General features: G+C 38.1%; 1 protein-coding gene across 1 annotated transcript in view; it reads left to right on the top strand.

The window, feature by feature from the left end:
• The window catches only part of EFHC2 (EF-hand domain containing 2), a 60,172-nt gene that overhangs the window by 25,014 nt on the left and 11,570 nt on the right, over positions 1-23,588 (top strand). The window contains exons 8-12 of the mRNA XM_052674202.1: positions 8,553-8,718; positions 9,716-9,858; positions 14,242-14,438; positions 18,272-18,405; positions 23,248-23,445. Of these exons, the coding sequence (XP_052530162.1) occupies positions 8,553-8,718; positions 9,716-9,858; positions 14,242-14,438; positions 18,272-18,405; positions 23,248-23,445 (838 nt within the window). The remainder of the gene's footprint in view (positions 1-8,552; positions 8,719-9,715; positions 9,859-14,241; positions 14,439-18,271; positions 18,406-23,247; positions 23,446-23,588) is intronic.

Below are 23,588 nucleotides of genomic sequence, written 5' to 3'. Positions count from 1 at the left end.
TCTCCCTCCTGTTCCTATAGCCATGTTTGCAGTCAGAAGGTAATAAAGGGCATGCAGTATGTAGAGCAGGCTCAATTATTCCTCTTTACACTATGTTTCACTCTGTATGATGTTAGAATCCTCATTTAATAAGGTTTTCTGACACAACAGTAGTCTATCACGTTACTGTTTTTACAGTGTAGTTTTGTGTATTGTGAATCGTTAGAGTATTTATCCTGTGAGATTTCATTACTGAATTCTGGAAACATTTATCAACTATACTCATTATGGAAAAGCATTTTGGACATATATAACAAGAGTGTGTTTCATTTATCTGCCTGAATTCTCTCAGTCTGACTTGCTAGTGTTCTATTATAGCCATCATCCTGCAAAAATAACTTAGTTGGTTTCTGGCAGTTTATTCATTCAATAAATACATCTGAGTGTCTTGACTGTTCAGATATGATTGAAAGAATCCTAGTATGGCCTTTCTTACATGGAGAAAAAAATAGTTGGGCAGATTATTTTTTTTTTTATCTTGACTTGTAATCAGAATGCAGTGTTTAGATCAAAACCTGTTTGCTGCATTGAGGGAATTAAATAATTCCCTCTGCCACTATGCTGCTAAATTTCTTAGTTGGCAAAACATGCCTCATTAGAGCTTTTAAAATAATAGTTTGGAGTATGTGTGCCAAAATAAATCTTTTCTTATACTGGCCAGTGTGTAAGGAAGCCATATTCAATAACCACACTATTATTTATAATAACAGTGAGTCTAGCTCCAGAGATGGAAAAAGGGGTATTTCCCTCATAATTTTTTCAGCCAAGATTGCTGCCTCTGTTTGGCAGCAGTGTCCTCTCTGTCTGAGCAGGATATCTTGGAACAGTGAATGAGGGTTTCTTATTTGCAGATGAGAGATAAATAAAATGTAGCTGTCCATTCTGAGGCAACCAAGCAGTGCTACCAAGTGTTATGTAAGGGCAAAGTCTCCTATAATGCTGGCTCAGTAATTACTGGTTATGTTTCTGGATGTTTTTTACTCTAGAAGTTAAATAAAGTTAGACGTTGAAGAGGTGAAAAATTACAGAAAATTGAGACTGTAGGTAATGTGGTCCATTCCCTTTGTTCTGAGTGTGTATACATGGGACTGTCAATGCCTGATGCTTGTTTAGCCTTTCTCCAACATCCTTCGGAAGAAATTTACCTGCCTCTTAAGGTATCTTGTCGTAAATGCATAGTTAGAAATATTGTTTAATGGCTTCTCTGAAACTGGTTTGTGTAAACTGACAATAACTTTTTTGCTTTACCTTTGTTTTCAATCCTTGATGATGTTAGCATGGGAACAAGCAAACCTGCTACCTTGGACTTCTGGAGGGCAGACTTTGGAACTATTCAGCATGCTGGTAGGGAGAGTCCCTTGGGATTCAGTCCTAAGGGGTAAAGGGGTCCAGGAAGGCTGACTGCCTCTCATGAAGTCTGAAAGGCACAGGAGCAGGCTGTTCCCCTGTGCCTCTAGATAAGTCAGTGGGGAAGAAGACCGATATGGATGAACAGGGAGCTTTTCCTGAGGCTCCAGGGGAAAAAGGGAGTCTTCCTCCTGTGGAAGAAAGGATGAGCAATTCAAGGAGAGTACGAAGAAGTTATGATGTGCAGGGAGAAAGTTGGAAAGGCAAAAGCCCAGCTTGAATTCAACTTGGCCATTGGGGTAAAAGAGAACAAAAACTTTTTTACAAATATAGTAACAGTAAGAGGAGGGCTAAGGAGAATCTCCATCCTTTACTGGATGCAGTGCAGAGCGTGACCACTGAGGAGAAAGGGAAAGGCTGAGTTTCCCAATGCCTTCTTTATGTCCGTCTTTAAAAGTCAGACCAGTTATCCTCAAGGTACTCTACCTCCTGACCTGGAAGTCTTGGATGGAGAGCAGAAGAAACCTCCACAATTCAGGTGGAAACAGTTAGAGACCTATTGCTCCACCTGGACTGCCACAAATCCATGCTGCAGAATAGGATCCACCCATGAGTACTGGGGCAACTGGCAAAGGTGATAGCCAAGCTGCTTTCCACCATCTATCAGTGTTCCTGCTCAACTGGACAGATCCCAGAGGATTGGAGGCTTGCCAATGTGGCTCCCTTCTATGAAAAGGATCATAAGGAGGATCCAGGGAACTACAGGCCTGTCAGCCCAATCCCAATGCCAGGAGCAGATCATCTTGAGGGATATCCCACTGCATGTGCAGGACGACCAAGGGATCAGGCCCAACCACCAGATGTTTCATGAAAAGCAGGTCCTGCTTGACCAACCTGATCTCCTTCTATGATCAAGTGACCTACCTGGTTGATGAGGGAAAGACTGTTGACATAGTCTACCTTGACTTCAGCAAGTCTTTGACACTGTCAACCACAGTGTTCTCCTGAATTTCAACCACAGTATTCTCCTGAATTAGTTGTCAGCCTGTGGCTTGGATATATACACTCTTTGCTGGGTAAAGAGCTGGTTGGGTGACTGAGGCCAGAGAGGGGTGGTGAATGGAGTTAAATCCAGCTGGCCACCAATCACAAGCGGTGTTCCCTGGGGATTGGTACTGGGACCTGTCCTGGTCAGAGGCGACCTTATTGCTCTCTACAGGTACCTGAAGGGTGGTTGTGGTTAGACGGGGGTCAGCCTCTTCTCCCTTGTAAGTTGAGATAGGATAGGAGGGAATGGCCTCAAGTTGCGTCAAGGGAGATTCAGTTTGGATGTTAGGAAATACTTCTCCAAGAGAGCAGTCAGACACTGGAACAGGCTGTCTGGGGTCTTGGAACCTTGGAGGTGTTCAAGAAATGTTAAGATGTTGTACAGAGGAACACAGTTTAGTGGGAAATATTAGGTGGATGGTTGGATTGGACGTTCTTAGAGGTATTTTCCAACCTTGGTGATTCTGTGATTATAAGGTTAGAAAAAGTGTATGTATGTTTTTTTTTTTTTTTTTTATTTTATTTTATTTTTAGCTATAAAGGGCTAAGATTAGAGTCAGGGTAGTTTTTTGGCTTAGAAACAGTTATGTTTTGAGGGAGAGAGGTCTCATCTTTTATTCTTCATGTGTTATCGATTTTGTTTTTGTGAACATACAAGGTAATCTCAAAGGACGTTGTCTCACAAAATGCCCAGCATTCTGCCCCAATCCATTTAACCACTGAAATGTGTTTAATTATAGTTTGAACCCAGGGAGACCATTTAGCTGAATGATAGTAAACAAGTGGAGAAATGAGTTCTTTCTTCAAGGCACAGTTCTCAGCACCTCACGGCATCAATCCAGCTGTTTGTTATTGTGTTTTTACATTACTCCCCTTGTATTTATACTCTTCTGCTAACGCCATGAAAGAGACTGACATTTATTTTTGAATGTGCAGTTCCAGCATCAGTTGTTTTCCAATGGAATTTGCCCTTCAGGTGAATTAAGGGTAGTTTAGATTTGCTTAGAAGCGTGTGATTATGATATCTGGTGTATTTCCAATGTTGCTTCTGTCTGTTTTGCTCTTCATACCATTCGTGAAAAGTGAAGGAGAGCTTTTCCATGGGTAAATAGCTAATGCTCTTCAGTAGGAAGCTGATAACATCACTGCCATGTAACAATGCTGTGAATTCAAGAAAAAAACCTTAGTGTGATATTATCTGTCACTGTTTGCTAGTGAAGCTGCAGAGAAGGACAAAAATGTTCTGCACCATGTATTACTGCAACATTTAGGGGGCTGAAATGTGAAAGATACTGATGTGCAGTGGTAGGAAGATGATACTTGTTCTTCTAATTAAATACGGTATCTCAGCACAGAGTTGAGTATAAAGGGTGGATTTCAGTATAAATTGTCCTTTCTTAAATAACAGATTGTTCCTGAAGGAACAAAACCAGTAAAATCTGGTTTCCTCCTGATTTTTATTCAATGTTTCAGCACCTCCCAAGCCTGCTACGCCTTTTGCAGCACCTCGTGATCCCTCTCACATCCCGGCTCTCCTCGCCCTCCCACCCCCTCATTTCTCAGGCTCCCTCTCTGACCTGCTGCCTGGGCAGAGCAGTGTGCAGTGTGGTTGGCTGGCCAGTACATGCGTGCTTTTGGCCAGGCAGCTGCTGTTGGATAACAGCTGACTTCTTGCTTCTCCCTCGGTGGGGGCATTAAAGCCTGCTGCCAATTTTTACTGAACTCATTGGAGATCAAAATCTCTCTCACTTTAACCTCTCCATTAAACGTGGTTGAGGCTGAGCAGCAGGATCAAAATATGCACAGAGAGGACTACATGCATTTGCAGATGCCTTTTTTTTTTTTTCCTCAGGTAGCTGGAGTGATCATGAAGTAGGACTTTCTGAAAGCAGATTTTATTGGAATCAAAACTGTGCTGAGTTTTAGCTGCAAAGCTGATGTTGGGAAGACTGGATTTGCTTTAATTGCTGCACATAAAAGTTAGGAAGATGATGGTATTGCTTTCTTGTTGTGCCTTTTACCTAACTTGTGAAACACTCTCATAAAAGCCAAATCTCAGCTATATGTAAGGTAGAGCTCATATAGAAAGAACATTATGTTAGCAACATTCTCCTTTCCAGGTTAACTCCAACTCTTCTATTGTCCTAAGCTATTGGGATTTCTCTCTCTTATTCTGGGCTGTTATAGTCAAAGGTGCATGCCCTGTTTCTCCAAAGGTAGAATTTCTTGCCTGCCTGCTGATTACTGGTATTCAACATTCTTATTGCTCTAATCCAGAATTTAAATCACTTGGCTTTTCTTTGAAATATCTTTTTCTCTCTAATGTGTGAGAGTTTTCCTACGGTTCATCAGCTGAGTGCTGAAGGTATACTTAGAATGTATATCATGGTCTCACTGTATCTTTTGAAACTGAAAGTGGGCAAATTCTCATTCAAGCAAGCTTAATGCTGCCTTTGGCAACAAATCATTTTTGAGGAATTTATTTTCTCTGACTCAGAAGGCTCTGTCATCTAATTGTTTGTATGCTGAAGAAGTGGCTGGATTTGTTTTTAGTTCTTGCTGTTCCCAGTGCTTGTTCCAATCTCTCTTATGTTTTGATGTAATGAGAAAACTTTCCTAGTACATTGTGAATGTTTGATGTGGCAGGTGAAATAAACACCACAGCGGCAGCCCATCTCCTGCTGGGTATCAACTGATGTACTACAAAGAGGCAAGACTGTCCATGAAGAAAATACTTCTACTACTTTTTCTGGATCTAGAAATTTGTAGCCCACGACTTTCAGCTTATTCACTACCTACTGTAAATTCACATTGAGTAGAAGAGAAAAACATTGATTCCTTTTCTAGAATGAGCATAAATATTTTTCTTTAGAAACAGTGGTAACTTTGAAAGGGGTGTGTTCTATGTGTGAGTGCAAATTGTCTGTCTGTTGCTGCCCTAATGGTGCATAGTAGAGCAAAGATGAAAACAATTTGGAACCTAGGCATAGCTGTTAGTTCAGCACACTTACTTGGCTGCTCAAAAGTTGAAGACAAGTTTTTAGCTAGTTTGCAAATTGGTGATTCTCTATGCAAAACTCTTTATGAATTTCCTTGTTCATAGGAGAGAATCTGAATGCATAATCCTTTAAAATCATGCAAACATAGGTGGCAGAAAGTTGGTTGTTTGCGTTGTTTTCTTTAGTGAATCTGGATGAAGGAAAGGCATTTTATGTTGGGGAGCAGCTGAGAAACAAAGCACCAAATCTGTCTTTGGACTTAAACCCCAAGCTTGAGTTGTGAAATCATAGAATGGCCTGAGTTGAAAAGGATCACAGTGATCACCTAGTTTCAATCCCTCTGCTATGTGCAAGGTTGCCAACCACCAGACCAGAGCCTGAGGTATTTAATATACTCTCTGCAACTAATGCTAATTCCTCTTAAATGTATTTTCCTTTCAGTTTATAAATCTAATTTTCACCAATATGTGCTAAAATACATGCAAATGAAAATGCTTTACCATTTCTTGATGGATACCTTATGCAGTGTTAATGCACATACAATGTGACCTGCATGTAAATGCATTAGTTTGTATTTTGAGCTTACAAGTTCAACTGTATGTCCTGGCTTTCCAAATTGTTTTGGCAGGAGGGATGTTAGGTAAAGCTGTGCAGTGCGGAAGGCTTTTTTCTGCTAAAATGCATTATTAAAAACATCTTTCCTTTGATGAGGAAAATAGTAACGAAGCTGAGCACAGTGCATAACAAAAAATACTGTTCAGATTTCTAAGTAATACTATGACCCTTAGTTGGAAGAACCTAGCTAACAGACTGTGCAGGAGAGCAAGTTGTACCACCTGCAGCAACTGTGTGATGAGACGTGATAAAGGATCAGCTCCACTTCAACACACGGCTGAAAGCCATTTGCCTTTTGTTTGCATCGTAACTTATTAAAATTGCCGTAGTGTCTTGCAGAAGTAGTTTCATCAGCGGCTGCTGCCTTAATGCCATACGATCAGAGAAGGAATGACATTGCGAGGCTCTCTCTGTCCCATCTGCCTCACACGCACTAGGTGGCACTGTTGGAGTGCAGGAACGATCTTAATTGAGGATTCGGGTTTTTGTACCCGTTCCCAAAGCAGAAGAAAAACCTTTATTAGGAAAGCGACAGTTCTTTCTCTGTTGGCAACTAAAGGGGTAGACACGTAGTAACTCAACATGCACCAGCTCAGAATACAGAATCAATACCTCTGGGTATGGGGGTTTTCTTTTTGTGTCAATATATGTCAATTTACCTACATAGTGTTTGTTGCAATGGGAGCTGCATATATTATACTATATAACATGGCACATTGAAAATGTCTTGAGAAGCAATTCTATCCGAAGTAATACTTCTATTTCTGAACTATGGAAAGGGCACACACAGTTTTTATGGGGAAAAAAAAATTGTTGGAGTGGTTTTGCAACTCTCTTTTTGAGAGAAGAGAAAGGTACTGGTGCTTTCAGTTAGACCATATTCTTGTAAGAGATAAAGGCCAGAAGAAATAGTGTTGTATTTTCAAGGTAAAGAAGAACTTTGGCATCTGAATTCTCTCTGTATTTTTCAACTCTGTGCTGTTGTTAGGCATGTTAGACTTTAAGAGGGTAAGTTGCTTTGATCTTCTGATATACTGCTGTTTAAAACATTTTAATAACAAACCACTTCAGAAAATGTTCCAGGTGACACCAGTTTTATTGTTGCCCTCTACTTGTGCTGAAAACTAAGCTACAAGTCTGGATGATTCATCTCTCTTCAGTTCTGGGTAGAGAAGTTAAGTTTTGGAGAGACAAACTTTATTTTGTTTGGTGAAGTCTTACACACTGGTCACTTAATAACTCTCCACTTCCTGTAAATTGGCTGTGGGTTGTGATCCATCTTCCTGCCTAGTCTGCCTCATGTGTTTGTCCTACACTTGATAGCCTGGCCAGCTCTAGATTCCCAGGGACATGTCTGTGGCCATCCAAGGTGTGGAGGTGGCACAACTCCACTTGGGCTGTGCTGAGCTGGCTGGGCTGCAGCAAGCTCTTCAGCTTTCCCATTTCGCTCATGCTGAGAGAGGAAGGGCCCTTTGAGTTGCTTTGGGCAGCAAGCTGGGCACGAGGCCACAGCTGTGGTGGCCAATGACAGACTGGGTGGCATGAAAACAGCTACCTGAACATCAATGGGAATGACTGTCCTCCCTCTGCTCAGCATGCTTTGGGCTGCATTGAGGTGCTATGTTCTCATTTGGGTTGGCCAGTATGGGAAATAGAAGGTTTGGCCAAGGTCAGCATGGAGAATAAGCCAGGGGATCAGGATTGCTCAGCCAAGGGAACAGGTGGCTGCTGGGCACAGACAGACAATTGCACCTACCCACTGCTGAGACCAAGCAGCCTGATATACAAGTATGTGGCAGGAAGACAGTGGGGATAAATGGAAACCAGAGTGGTCAGAGTGAATACTGGGAAAAACTTTCCCTCCTGAGGTCAGTGGGGCCCAAGGCAGGTTGCAAGGGCTCCATCCTGATATGTTTCATGTCCCAGCTGGACACAGCGCTGAGAGTGGGGAAAAGGAGAAAAATCTCCCAAAACTCTGGATGAAGTTGAGATACAGACTAAAGCTGTTGGTTTCAGTGTACCAAAATGGGCATAAACTTTTAAAATTCTTCACAGGTATGATATATAAAAATGTGAAAATTTGATTCCTTCTTTATTTATTTTCTCCTTGGGATAAACATGGGTATGCAAGTATTAATTATTGATGTGGTCTCACAGGATAAAACTGAAATTTTAACTTACAATTTTACATTTATTTTTCTATTCCACTTGAAAACTATATTTGTCATTTCTTTTGCTTGTGTATCTTAGTGATTTTTGTTAAGTTTTGGGATCACAGGCAAAATTCTGCCATCCTTGATGAAACGATAATTTCACTATTAGCTTCAATGGTGTCTTTTTTTTACTCTTCTACTATAGGAGGGATCTTATTTCACTTTGATTACTGCTCTGTTACAGAAATAGGCAAATTAGTATTCATAATGAAATTTTAAATCCTTAGTAGAGTGGCTTCATCAGAAAAAAAACAAAAACAAAAACAAATAAACATTGCTGTCTTTATTATAGAGGATTTCACCCCAGTTCCATATAAAGCTCCATCACCTCCAAAAGCAGAAAAACCTATTCCACCGTATACTGGATTTGGTTCTGAAGAGGATTCCCTGTGCTCCTGCATGAGTTTGCTTCCCAAGCCTCCCCAAAAAGATTTCAAGAAATTCATGGAAAAAGACAGGTATTTTGGTGAAAAATAATTACAACCTTTTTTTGTTATTATTTCTCCTGTGAAGGCAGTGGACGTTAAATGGGAATGTAATTTTTTGGCAAAATATGCAGTTTATCCAACTTTTAGGGGAATGGTTTATTGACATGGAACTCAGTTTTCTCTGAACTCAGCAAAATTTCTGCCCCTCCCATACTTCTCCCTCATTCCCTTCTGCTGTGTTCAGTGTCAGTGTGATGGAAGTCATAGACCAGGAACTAGTCAGGAATTCTGAATGCTTCAGCAGTCCAACACTGATTTATTTTTATGTTTGACTTTTGAACATTTTCTTTTTTGCCTGCTGATTTTCACACAGCTTGCTACTGCAATATTAAAGCATAAATCCTTTACTTACCATTATGAAATACCTTGTCAGACAATGGTTGGTGAGACCTTAGTGAAAAGCAAGGTGGCATGCTAGAGAACCAGTAACTACCTGTAAAACCTACACAGAAGAAGAAAACTATTAGGAAAAACTTGGTAGTGCATTTAATGGTACTGTAAATCATGTAAAACAATGACTTAACAAATATCAAACTAGAAAGATTATTTGGTAGGCCTGATTTCATGGAAATGATATTAGTGTGTCTTACCATTCAGAATTTGATTTGAAAATACATTAAATACATTTTCTGTCTATAAATGCTCCGGAAAGAAAGTTTCATTTGCATCTGGAAAGAAAGCAAGCAATTCATTTGCAACTGAATTTGAATACAAATTCATTTCATAGCTTTGGCAGAGAAGTGATTTTCCCTGAAAATAATTCTTTTCTATCTGACTGAGTCTGGTTGGTTGAATTAATTTAAGCTGAAAATAATTTTTTGGAAGAAGTAGGGAACTTCATGGCCTTTCCCTTCTTGATCCAGGAAAAACACAATTAATGGATTTTACGAAACATTGGAGAACGCATCTCTAAGTGAATAAGACTTTTCTCTCACTCTGTTTTTTACATCTTCTTTAACTTTTTTAGACGTGGTCTTGAAAGTAACACACTGCGCTTTCTTGCGAAACTTGCTACTGAAAATCCTATTGACAAGGATCGGAAATTCGTTATTTGTTACTTCCTGAGTGATGATACTATTTCTGTTTTTGAACATACACAGCGGAACACAGGTAAGATGTAGCAATGCTTTGCAATCAGTCCCAGTCACTCTGCTCATTTGATTTCAGTTTACAGTAGACGTTGTGGCCAGACTCAGCACTAGCAGAAGTGGGGATGGGGCATTTTAAGTGCAATGGGAATTACATCAGCAGATCTATTGCGTTATGTTACCTAGCTGTATGTCATAATAATTTATAATTCTCATCATTCAGAATAGTGCTGTTCATTCTATGGCAGCACTTCACAATATCTTCTGGGAATTGGGGAAGTTTAATGCATTTGAACTTTTATTACATTTTAATTTTAAAATTTGGCCTTTAAGCATGTGCTTTTCTTGTAGATAACATACAGGAATTGAACTGTAATTGCTGGCAAAAAGGGGCAGGAAAATTAAGACACTGAGAATGAAAGAGTAAATTCTTCATTTTGCAAGGAGTTATGGTGTTGTTATATCTACATAATATCCTTTATATCAAAACAGCTAATGAAGGCAGAGGAACCTGTGACAACTTTACATTATTAGTAATACATTATTATTAATCATGTCATGTTGAACATCCAAAGAGTGAAGGTTTTCCTGTGCTATTAGCACATGTGTGCATGTGTATACGTGCATGTGGCACAGTACTGGGAAGGACTGCAGGAAGTCATTCTGTAACTCAAAAGGGCAGAGGAGGTTTGGCTATGTGGACTCCTGCTGGAGAGAGTAGTGTTTTTGAGGGAAGACTACAGAACATCTGTAGCAGTGGCATTGTGTTTGTTAACATCCTGGAGTACCCTGGCACCTCTCAAGATGTGCCGTTAAAGGACTTACTTTAAGAAACCTGCTGTCAGCCTCTAATGAAAACCATTGGGAGAAAAAAAGTCGGAAGATCATGTTGTCTCAAAGAAGAGAGTAAAGTAGTTACAGAAGTTTTTCTTAGTTATCTTGTGAGGCTCTTGTAGAACCCTAGCTCTTTTGATACTGTTTGAATTGTCCTGTACAGCCTTTTTGACACAAAGAGCCTTAATACAGCATCCCAGGTATGCTCTGCAGTAATGACCGTCTCACTTAGTACTGACCTACTGGGTACTGTGAGTGGTAAAGCTACCCGTCTACAGTAAAGGCTTTCTCAGGGAGGTCTGCTCATTCTTGCAACCTTACTTGTAAGCCTTCAGAGAAAATTATTTCTTATATTAATTCATAACAGAATTGTGATGAACATCACATTCATGAAAAATGAAGATGTGAATATCTAAATCATTCTTTATTCCTAGAGAATTCTTTTTGTGGCAGTGGTGCTAAGTTATTTAGAGTGCCTTTCATCTGAGTAGGGCATTCCACATGACTTAGGGAAGATGTGAGCCTTCTCATTGCGAAGAACTTCTGATGGCATCTTTGCCTACACCAAACTGTATTATGAACGCGTAAATATAGAGACTCCATCCTCCACTTGAATGCAAGCATTTTTTTTTCCTCAGGAATATTTTGAAAATATAGAGAGCACCTGCCTTGTCTTCAATGATCTTTCTCAGGTATCCCTGCATAAGTGCAGCATAAAGATCTTTATGACAGCAGTGTCCTGTCAGTATTACTTTACTAGTTTTCTGCCATCCAGTGGCTTGTAATGTATGCAACTTTTTTTGTACAGTTGAGTATACATATATATGTGGATTTGTTATGTAATACTGCTGTGAAGCTTGAGCAGCTCAGTTCTGTACTGGAGAATGACACGTTTGATTGGCTTGCTTATGTCTGGAGACACAAAGGATGATAAGTTTATAGCTGCATCATTAAAGAAGTCTGGGAAACAGATTGAATCTTTGATCCCAATCATCTGAATTGCCTGGTTCTCCTTTGAACTATTCCAACTAGATGTGGCCTCAGAGAGCTCAGGGCCCCTTCTGGAGGATGCTTAACTTCACATTCCTTCAGGTATGGTAGGTTTACAGCCATTAAATATTGGTAGTCAAATGGAGTGTGAAACAATAAATGAACAAGTTTTCATACTGACAGAAACAAATGCTTTAAGGTACCCAAAGAAGACAAGTATCAGTGTCAATCAAATAGCTTTTTTAAAGAGACAGTAGAAAAATGAAGTGGGAGGATGTGGCCAAGGTCTGACCACTGGAGAGTTTGGTGAGAACAAGATAAGAAGATTAAGGCGACAGCAGAAATTGGAAAGAAGGCTGAGACTGCAGAATTTTCTTTGTTCCCACTTTCTTCCTTTATTCTTTCTACCTTTTTCTTCTCTCCCTCTGTCTCTCCCTCTGTCCCTCCCTCATTTTAGTCATATCTGAAGGAAAAGAGACTGGGTTTCCTTGAGGTTAAGAATGAGAAGGCTTTGCAGAGGTCAGTTATGAGATGCAAGGAAAAAGTGTAAGGCATGCAAATAAGGAGTGAGATGAACATTCTTGTGTGAGGAGGAAAAGTGTTGTTGAAGTGAATGGGGTGTGAGTAGAGTAGGGCTGAGCACATCTTAGAGAGGAGTTAAAATGGTAAATGGTTCCCAGAATAACAGCTTGACCATATCCCCTGTGCATAGGTTCAAAGGGCATATTTTCCTGTTTTGTTTGCATGGATTAGTATAAATTGGCAAACAAATGTGTTTCAAACCTCAATCCTAAGACCGAAGTATTGAAGTTACTCCTCTAAGTTCAGTGATCTGAAGGTTGCAGAGAAGTACTTTATGCTATTTAGTAAAACTGTGAAACTGTACTTGAAATACACAGGGCTGGACATCTTGAAGCAGTTTTTTGAGATGGGGGTCAAAACATAAAAACTTTGGCTCCCTGTGCAGGAGATCACAACCCCTTTTTTGCTCTAGACCAAGCTAGCAGCTGTGCAAACACGAACAAAGCCTGATCTGATCTTAATGGAAGAGGATCTTTGGTTGTGGTGTTTGTTTTGTGCTCTGAACCTGATTCTTGTAGATTTCCATCACATTTTCTCATCAAGTTTCAGTGTAAAATTTCTAGCCTAATTAAGTGTTTTTAGTTGTTGTTTTTCACACCATTTGAAATGTACTAACACACAACATTTAAAAACAAGTTATCAAACAGAGGTATTGAGGTAAGTGTCCAATCTAGATGCACGATTAGGTAGAAATACGAAGGCAAGAGTAAAATTTCATTCTTACAGTGATCAGTTTTGTTTGAATATTGTCAATGGTTGCCAGGATTATATAAGATAACATTTCATATTTGTTTTAATAGCTAAATGAAAAGGAGCATGTTAAGATTAGAGTTGCATTAGTAATTTTAATTTTTTGTTTGTTTTTAATTTAAACTAGACCTGACCATTACCTTAGTGCATTTTTTATCTTTTGCTTTAATGGTATCAGTAAAGCAATTAAGTAAGACATCTGATCTGAACTCTGGTTTAGTAAGTAGTTTGGATTTCACATTCATTTATGATTTTGACTATAAATGGCATTTTATTGCACTGTTCATCAGCCTTTTGTTGAACTTGCATCACTACCTAATATATAAAGCATCATTAAATGTTACTGAAGTATGCTTTTTAGCTTTTGGCTTAGAAGCTGAGATATAAACAGGAAGCAAACCTGAGCCACTCCAGGATTGTTGTAGGGCACAAATCCTGATGAAAGTAAATGTGACAGACTGTTTTCTAGAAAGACTGGTAAATGTGATGTAATCTTGTAGTGCACTAGAGAGTGTTAATAGAAAGACAAATATTCTTTTTAATACCTTACATACCCTTGGGCAATATGGGCAGCGCTCAGTGGCAAGAGTAAAATCATTATAATGTGAAAAGAAATAATGTGACATATCCAGTTCAGAAAGGAGTTAAGTTGCATTGGCAGAACAGTATGTGAAAGATTGTCACTTCATTTCTGCTTTTTTTTCATACTCAAAAATGCCTTAAAAACAAGTTAGAATTGCAGTGGAACAAACTTTGTGATCTCAGTAGGACTGCTTTATCCCAAGTTGCGGATTTTTCTTTTTTCTGCTTTTTTTTCTTTTCCACTTTAACAATTCAAGGATAATTGCCTGCATCTTGCATTTTGCATCTTACATTTCTCACGGTCAGTCCCAAGGCTGGCAACAGGGTTATGGGAACCATCTGAAGAGGCAAATTTCTCTCACAATTTAGGAAAAAGAAAAAAGTGAAGGTGTTTGGCAGGCATTCAGATGGGACATATCACAGAATATGAACAGTGTAACTGTTGCTGTGGACACCAGCAGAGATCTTTCCTTTAGAAATGAGAGGGAGGAGGGAGAGCATAATTTGAGACAAGAAACCTGGGGATGAAAACTAATATTTAAATACAAACTGTCTGACTTGGAGAGGCTTTTTAGTTCCTTTTTGTGTTTTTGGTTTTTGTTATCATGTTTATTTTTTTCCTCCAAATCAAAGTCACAATTAATTATTTACAATTTTATTTCTGTAGGGATACTTGGTGGGAAGTTCTTGGAAAGAAGTCGCATTAAAAAGCCTGGGCAGGAGCTCTTTAAGAGTGAACCATCTGAATACTTCAAGGCTCAGGATCTGTTTATTGGAGCCAGAGTTTGTTTCCATGGCCACAACTTTCTTTTGGTGGATGCTGATGAGTACACTATCAACTATATGGAGAAACATGCAAATGAGGTGAAGCAGGCTCTTGTTATTCTCTGTTGGCTGTATCTTATCTATATTGTGTTTTTCAGAATAAGTTATGCCTAATTTCTTCACCTAAAGTTCAGAACCCAGTGCTCTGCTTCTACCATTGAATTTAGGAGATGCTAGCGAGGGACAGCATGCAAACCTGGATACTGTCTACTGTCCATTCCCCTTCCGCGTTTTCACCACCTATGCTTACACTTTAAAACCACCCTTAATACAGTATCTCTGTATATTTATTCTAGATACTGTTTATCAACCTCTTGCCTTTGAGTTGCTCTAATTCCTTTTGAACCTACAGATATTATTTGCTTCCACAGCTTTGTGTGGCAGTAAGTTAAAAGGTTCATTGTCTTTTGTGCAAATAAATACCTGTTAGAAGGAATAAGCATCTTTTACTTGTTATAAACTAACCCACTACTACATTCAATGCAAGTCCTAGTGTTTTGGGGTTTGGTGAAGATTTCCTTCCCCTTATGTAGCACCTCGTGTTGTTGTAAATCTACGACTTTCTTTCTACTAAACCTAATTCTGTCAGAATAAGAGTCTCATCCAAAGAAAGGTTCCATTGCTTTTAGTGTGCCCTTGCCAGGCAACTGTGAGATGTAGAGAGTGGAATTGTATACAGCACTCAAGACGCAGCCATATCTAGTGTAGAATCTGACTGGTGAGGCTATTTTATTGCCTGATTGGATTTATATGTGTTCATACATATTTATTTCACAAAATACATTGCTTTCAAAATTATAAATTTGTATCGCAGAAAGGATTTGGGGCTTACAGTTTGTACTGCGTGTCACTACCTTTTGATGTTACCTTCTGAGGGGACAGCAGTAATAAGTAGAGAACTGGAGTGCTTCTGTTTATTTGTACTTTATGCTACCAGTCATCACAGAGATGACTGGTAAAGAAAAGCCAAAAACACATTCAATAGGAAGAAAAATGGATTGTCCTCTAGCAATTGTCTCTGAGGTAAAAAAAAAAAAAAAAAAAAAAAAAAAAAAAAAGGATGCAGGGGTGGAAAACCACAAGAAAGAAGAGTCACAGTGAGTTCTGTGGAGTTTTATTTTCACCTGATTGAAAAAAAATAATGAACTTTGCTAAAATACTTTGGGGGGAAAAAAGACAACTATGATTTACTTGGGAATTCTTATTGGGAGCAGTTCTAAACCAGACAATCTTAACAGTGCATGAGCTCAGAAGTCAAGACATTTCTGCATCCCCAGCCCCTTTTTAGGCTTGTTTTTTCATCACTATGTAATCTTGAGTATTGCCCTTTGGACAATGTACTGCGAGGCCTTGGGGTTGTGTCTATGCTTCATGAGTGATGGTGGGGACACGGTGTGAACAGTGCCTACCGCAAGCTTCCAGAACTGCCCATTGCTTAGTCTTGTTGAGAGCATGACTGGGGAGAATATCCAGGAGTGCTTATCAAGCTACGAGACACCGTTCTCTGCCTTTTGGTTCAGACCTTTTCAGAACAGGGGTGGGAGAGGGTTCTCTGTGCAGAGTTCAGTTGTTCCCTGTCTGCCGGCTCACCACAGTTGAGTGAACCTGCAAGGCTCTCAACATGTCAGTAGCCCTAGCATAGTCTTAAGGACTGAGAGTTTCATCCTTGATAGCCTTCTGCTGTTGAGGTAGAGATAGGTGCAATCTGACCCTGTACTGCCTTTGGGCCACGTGTGCTGTTCTTGATTGAAAATGGCAGAACGGTGCGGTTTCTTTGCAATGCGGAATTAGCACCACCTGCCTTCCCTAGAGCAATGAGGAATGTCTGCAAATGCTTGTTGATATAAAATGTTATGACTGCTAAATGCGTTAAGCAATAAAATACAAAGCTATATACATTGTGTTTTCTTACTGCTGGACTGTTTGTTCTCTTAGTAGAATAAAAATCAAAGCTGTTCTCCAAAATGCATCATGCATCATTAGGTTTTAAATGTTCTTTGGAACTGCTGTTTGCATTGATTATCTTGAAACAAATAAATGCAATCTTAGTTTTCCAGACTGAATGATTTTACATCATCAAAATAAAATCTACTAAATGGGAAGAAACAGTACTAAAAGTACTACTTTTTAAAATGTTCTTTGCAAGGTGAAGATTTCTTACTAGTAGGAAAAAAGAAAGGTTTATTCTCCAATGATAGATGTTTTATTCACCTCCTTTGGCAAGAGGTCCAGAAGTAAGGATACACTTAGCTCAGTTAATGAAGGAACTATATATTCAAACCACAAGACTTTGAACAGTTGTTAGAGAGGAGACAGAAGATGATTAGAAGTAAGGGGAACATTTTTAAGATTATTATTTGTCAATTGTTTCTAAAATTAGAAAACCTTTTTCCGTCTTTATAGAGAGAGGTTTCTTTTCAGCACAACACTTTGGAATCTTTTCTGAAAACTAGTGAAAACAAATCTGGGTGGAATGTTTGCCTTTTGAAAAATGCCATTGATTTTCTGTTTCAAAATTTGTTGTATTTAAAGGAGAGGGTGAAAAAAATCAATGAATCTTTTCATTGTGATGATAGCCAGTAATGAAAGTAACTTGAAGGATCTAATTTTCAAAACATTTTAATACAAGTAGTTTGTTTTCCAGTTTGAGAAAGAAAGATGTGTTTAGAGTAATCTTACTTCCAAATGAAATATTTGTGTATTGCTCAATCATTGACTGGTACTATCCAGATTCAAAGAGGATTCTTTCAAGCAAGGCATTGCTGTTTCATCTTAGAAATTTATTCATCAACTCTGAATGGTCTCAATTGTCTTAACTTCGTAGCCTTCTGTATTAACTTCATAGTCTTCTGTAGTACAGACATGAAGGTTGATTTTGCTTCCATTGAATTCAACATAATAAGCTCTGACATGGGCATTAGCAAGAAATGAAACAAAACAATGCTGTGACATCAGAAGGTCAGCAATTGCATGAGAAGTTGGGTAAAGAGTACCAGGCTGCTCACATCCAGCTGTTTATACATAGGTGTTTGCAAAATATATTTTAGGAAGAAGTTGTAAAAACAACTGCTTTCTCTGTGTAGATATGGCATTTTTTAAGCAGACAGGAAGCTTTACCCATCTTTAAATACTCCACTGATTGATTCAATTGACTCTGCCCCAGATTAATGACCAAACACATAGGCATCAATGGTAAAAATGAGCATAGCAAATAAATCCTTGGTAGAGTTCTAACACAGCAGTCAGAATGTAAGGTAGAATCCTAAATGCACCAGTGCTGTTCATCTGAATTCAGTTTTATTTTAATCACTTATTTCGGAAGAAATAAGAATTCTTGTTATGTGATAAGAAAATTGTTTCCTAACCAATTTCCAGTCTGGTAATTCTGAGTTTGTAAAGCATAGTCAGTCTGATATGAATGAGAATATCTGTTGGAACAGTACATTGTAGCCAATGACTTAGCTTAGCTTTGGATTGGTGAAGTTCATTAATAGAAAACTAAGTGAAATGCACCAGAAGAAAATGAGGATGAAGATATTAGAGCTGTACTTTGAATATTTCTGCTTCTGTTTTAACAACTCAGTGCTTGAAGCAAAAGTGGATGTCCTTTCATGTATCTGGAATAAGCTTTCTGACAGTTCATGAGCAGATGATTTTTATTATTTTTGTTTTATATTCTCAATAGTTTTTTGTTGGTTTGTTTTTTTTTCCAGTAGCAACTTTCCCTCCAAACCTTGCAGATTTACACATTTGAAATGAAGCAATGAAGAAACTAGCAGCTCAGAATTGTTCTGCATCTTCACAATTCTTGCTGGTACATGAGTTGCATAGTGCCTTTCTCTCTAATGTATGTCTTGCTTTCCTTTGTTAAGTTCGCTGTGGCTGATGCTGGTTTCATCTTCAAGAAACTGAAAGATATAGCCGAACCTCGTTCCCGAGAAATCAGACAGGTGTTTGCAGCTGCTGACCCTCAGCATACCAAGGTGATAGAGTATGACCCTTTCAGGTGAGACAATGGGTTTTCATTTTTAATATTTAATGAAGGCACATTCCCCCCACATATATAAAGCATTAATATTTCTTAATGCTTTCTGCACATATTAGCTGACAAATGGTGTATGTTTCTTCACGTTTACTTCAAGAGTTTGTGGGGAAAAAAGATAGTGAATCCATGCCTTGGAAAAAGAGAAATGAGATAGCTTCAAGTAAGCTGAAAAACTCTACTAAATTCTGCCTGCTTTTCATGGATCTGGCTACTATGAAGAAGTGTGATAAAGCAGTAATTATTGAAAAATAAAATATTTACTGAGAGGTAAATCTAACCTGAGATAGTCAAACAAATGAATTAATAGTTCACAAATTCAGTAATTTATGCCTTCTGAAAATGGTGTTATTAATGTTTTAAATTACTGATGAAGAGGGTAGTCTACACAGAACCAAAGTGTACTGAAGTTACTGGATCAGTGAAAAGCATCTTTCAAAAACTGGAAAGCAGTTGTGAGAGCAATACTTAACACTTGCATAGTAATTTCAGCAATATCAGAGCGAGTGGAAATTTGGACTCTGGTAATGATCAGGATGTGGCAATGAACAAGCATATATAGTTACTTTGAAGGGGAAATAATGTTCAAATGCAAGCTGATTTCAGTTCATCCCACGTAACATTTGAGCTCGTGAACTGTGTTGCATACTGGTAAAGTTAGCGGTGTGGAACAAAGGAGATCTTACCTAGAAGCATTTTGGTTTTCACAGTGATGATATACATTTAGGGATGATCATAATAACTAAAATGTGAGCATACTGCATGTGCATCACTATAGAAATGGTAACTGAGGCTGAAAATTCCTTGTGAAATAAGTCAGAAGACATTTAGAGATGTAGAAGTTTCTTCTAGTGAAGTGAAAGCAGTGACAAATGATAACTGGTATTTGGAAATCCAAAACTGAATGATTAAAAGCAGGATTCAAACTAAGGAAATCCAGAGCTATAGGTAGTTTTTTGTCAAAACATTTCTAGGCTCCAAGATATTTTACTCAACAGAGGCAAGATTTTAAACTGCTAACTGAATTTAGAAGGAAAATGTTATTACTAGAGTAAGAAAGAGATAAAATTGAAAGTTAATGTGCATCTGGATAAACTTTATGGCACATGAAAAAGATTTTAATTTATATGGTTAATAACTTTTAAGTAAAAAATAGTTGTAATTCAAATTATGAAATAATTATTTGCAAATAATTATTTCCATATGCGCTATGAACAGGTCAAGCTTTCAGAACATTTTCCTGACAAGATTGGTGGAGCACAGATTTAGAAGGGATGATTTTGCTTTTAAACAGCAGGGAATTATTTTTATTTTATCAAGCAGATAAGTAAATATAATTACAGCCCAGCTGTTTGATTTAAGTTGGTGCTGTTCTGTGACATGGAGCAGATTACAAATTACACTGTACTGAGGCACTTGGTTTCAGCAGTAGAAGTGCAAAATCCTTCACCATGAGCAAGAGAAAAAGTGGGAATCCATATAATGATCCTTTAGCCTCACTGCTCATACAGGGGAGTCTGAACACCTGCTAATGGTCTGCATCCCTCCTGCTAAGGTGCTAAGGTCCCAGACAGATGGCAATCACACTGCCAGAGGAAGGATTTACCTCTAAAGAGCATTTGACCTATGTGCCTTATAGTAATGAATAGTGTATATATGGATATAAATAGACTACTACGTAGTAGTTTTTACTTTAAATCTGTTTTGGGAAAGAAACCTTTTTTAATGACAAAGGCAAGAGAGAGCTTTTTTTGCATCTATGACAAGTGATAGATATTTTTCTGTGAAAAGAATATGTATTTCTCTTTCAATTTTCTGTTTTCGTGTTTGCATCACTGGTTATTTTAAATCTATCATGGCATTTCAGGACAAAAACTAACCACAAATAATTATTTTTAATACAAGCAATTACTTGAATGACAGCTTCAGCCAGCATAATAATCCCCTTATCTTAAATACAGCTAAAGCATTTTGTTGTTCAGATTTCTACCTGCATGAATTTATGCAAGCTCCATTTAAAACTACACATTTAAAACTGCGATTTTACAATTTACTTTATTCTCAGTACGCAAACCTATGGCACGCAAGGAGATAAATACATGTCACATACTGAAGCTATTGCCTAAGCTGATGTTAGAAATATAAAAAACTCAGAGTGAGAGGAAAAGAAAATAACTAAAACTTGGAAGCCTGTGTACCACACTGTCCTAACCAGACTGCTTTTTCTCAGAAGCTACTGGCAAGACAGTTCATTGTCAGCAACAGAGACCCATGTGTGGGTTTAATAAAGATGTCTATCTTTAATTCAGCTTGAGAAACAGCCCTCTTAAGCGATTAATTATTTCTTCTTTCTCTACCAAATTTAGATTGCAATCTGTCCTGCTCTTCTAGAACAAAAAGAAGTGATAGAAGAGACAATGAAGCTTTGGGAACAATTATTGCAGCTTCTTTCTTTTTGAGAGGAAGAATTTAGATGTAATTCTGTATGTGAATATTGGATCTCACACATTAGTAATCACAAGAAAATTCCTTAATTCCCAGATGAGACAATAATTGAATCTGATGTTCTGATGACATGATTGTCACTGACTTCCTTGAGAAAATATAAGAATTCTAAAAGCTGAACACTGGAAAAATCCAGTCTGCAGATTCATATTCACATGGGTAAAACCGCATTCAGCTTTGATAGCCCAGACATTTAGAGTGCCAGTCTTACTAGGCAGTTTTGTCCTCTATTTCATGTTCTCACTAATATACTTGAGTATACGTAGAAAATTGTAGTAACTATATACGTAATGTAGATAATTATATTCAGTGTGAGTAATAATAATAGTAACAAGATAATATAGGTAGCTGGAACAAGTTTTGGTCACTGAGTTTGCATAAACTCAATAAGGTTTGGATTGTTTTGTCCTTTCCTTGTATTTATCACCTTGCATTGCAAATAAAAGAAGTTTCTGATTACAGTATGAAGAAGCAGCAATTGACATAGATGCTATATGGTGATTAGCATCCTTTTTTGAACAGCTGTGCATATTCTATGAAGAGGTGTCATCATTTGAACAGGACTGCAAAAGCCTGAAAAATTACATTTATTAACAGAATTTTGTAGTTTTGAAGAGTACTGAATTTCTGTGCTTTCAGCTCAGATACAGATGTTAAGAGAATCATTATCAGAATCAGCAAGGAATTTAACTGTTCCTCAGCCAGTAGTTTGAATCTGATGTCAGATCTTTCTCCATCTCTAGTAATTTCTTCCATTTCAGTGACTGGTATGTAATCACAATGATTCAATACCCACAGGAGTGCCACAAGATACAGTTCTAATTGCGTCAACCATTATGATAAAGTTTAGTCCCAGTGCAGTTTTTGCAGAAACACCATAAATAAGTAATTAATTTTGACTGAAATACATAAGTCTTTCTTGATGCTTGCTGTTAAGAAAATCCGACTGAATGTGTGTTCACTGGAGACAGACATTTGGAATTGAAATGCCAACGTACAGGTACACAAATCGAGGTTAGTGGGACAAGAAGCCTTGTAACTACAGAGGTAACCTACAGTCCAGTTTTCTCTGGAAAATGAGAAGTCCCCTGGATTTTCTTGCTACTGGTGTTTTTCTTCCTTCATGCTGAGTCAACATCCAGGATATATGGAAAAACTCTGAAGGCAGCACAGTCCCAGCTGCAAGGCTTTCATCATCATCAAAAGCAGTCCTTCTCCACCCCTCCCCCAGTAATATAAACTGGAAGGCTTTATGGATAAATCTATACGTATAAAAATATATACCAATGTATATCAACTTCTATGTATAACTAAACTAACTTAATCCCAGATTTTGTGTCCATTTGTGATAAGTGCTTAGTTTGTAGTCCATAAACTATTAGTATATAGTTTATATAAGTGATAAGCCCATAAGTGCTTTCAGGAGCTTACCCCCAAATCACTCCCATGCTATTATCAGCAACAGGAATGAACTAGTCATTCAGTGTCAGCACTGACCTATCAGATGGATCTCAGGAACACTTATTCCTTGGATTGGGCTGATTCTTCTAAGCAGCACAAGCATTCTTGTGAAAGGACACTTCAAGATGACCCTGTGGGCTCTGGCAGTGTCTGATCATCAGCTGGTCTCGCTACTGCCTCTTGTGTTCCTTTCTTACCAGGAGATTGTGATTACAAATTGGCTGTAATTTTCTGCCCTTTCTCTGTGGCCAGTTTCAGTTCCCGTTCCCCCAGCTTTCCCATGAATACTACCCAATGGGACCAGCTTTCATAGTGCATTGTGGAAAGTGACTTAACACTTGATTAATGTTCTGCTCTTTGTTGGTGTCTTCTGACTCACTTTTCTTCTGCTGTTATTAATTCTTTTATGCAACTCTCATTGTACATGCTTACAGACAATTTACAAATAATTGATCATATACTGCAGTATGCAGAATACAATTTGAAACAAAATAGCTCCTTGTGTAATTTACTACATTTTTGAACAAATGCAGTGACAAAGATAATCTCTGCTAATGTTCTGTACTAGTACAGCATTGTCAGGTAAGGCTTCCATCAGGTTTATAAAGTGTTTTTTCGTGTTTGGCCAACAACAAAGGAAGCATAGACATCTTCCAAAAGTTAAATGTCAAGTACTTCCCATTAAACTTTCTTGAACAAGCCTGGATTTCAAATTTAAAGATTTTAAATAAATACAGCCTTTTATAATGAGTGCCCTATAATAGATGTTTCCATGGGAATTTAGTGATTATTAACTTCTTAACTACTCAAACTAATGTAGGCTGCTGTTTTTGTGAACAGAAATTTGATAGTCAGTATCACGGATGGAGCATTTTCAGAGCATGAGATTATGACTCTTGGACGCCATTACAGAGAGAAAGAAGAATATGAAATGGACCACTACTTCCTCCTTGCAAAGGCTCAAGAACAGCTAAAGAAAAATACTTTTGAGAATTTCGAACAACTGTCTGTAGTACTTGCGTACAATGACCATGAAAAGTAAGTTTCTTCTAATATCCTTGGCTGTTATTTGGAAAACTCAGCCTACCTACTTTCTGTTTGTTGCTAAGCAAATGATAGGTTGCAGTTGCAGAATACTTTTTCTAAACTAAAGCCTTTTTCAACACTTGACAGCAAACAAC

Source organism: Tympanuchus pallidicinctus, unplaced genomic scaffold (assembly GCF_026119805.1).
Source record: "Tympanuchus pallidicinctus isolate F22 unplaced genomic scaffold, pur_lepc_1.0 scaffold14, whole genome shotgun sequence".
Classification (NCBI taxonomy): Eukaryota; Metazoa; Chordata; class Aves; order Galliformes; family Phasianidae; genus Tympanuchus; species Tympanuchus pallidicinctus.
Note: the sequence above shows the minus strand (reverse complement) of the source record. Positions and strands in the feature narration are given on the sequence as shown.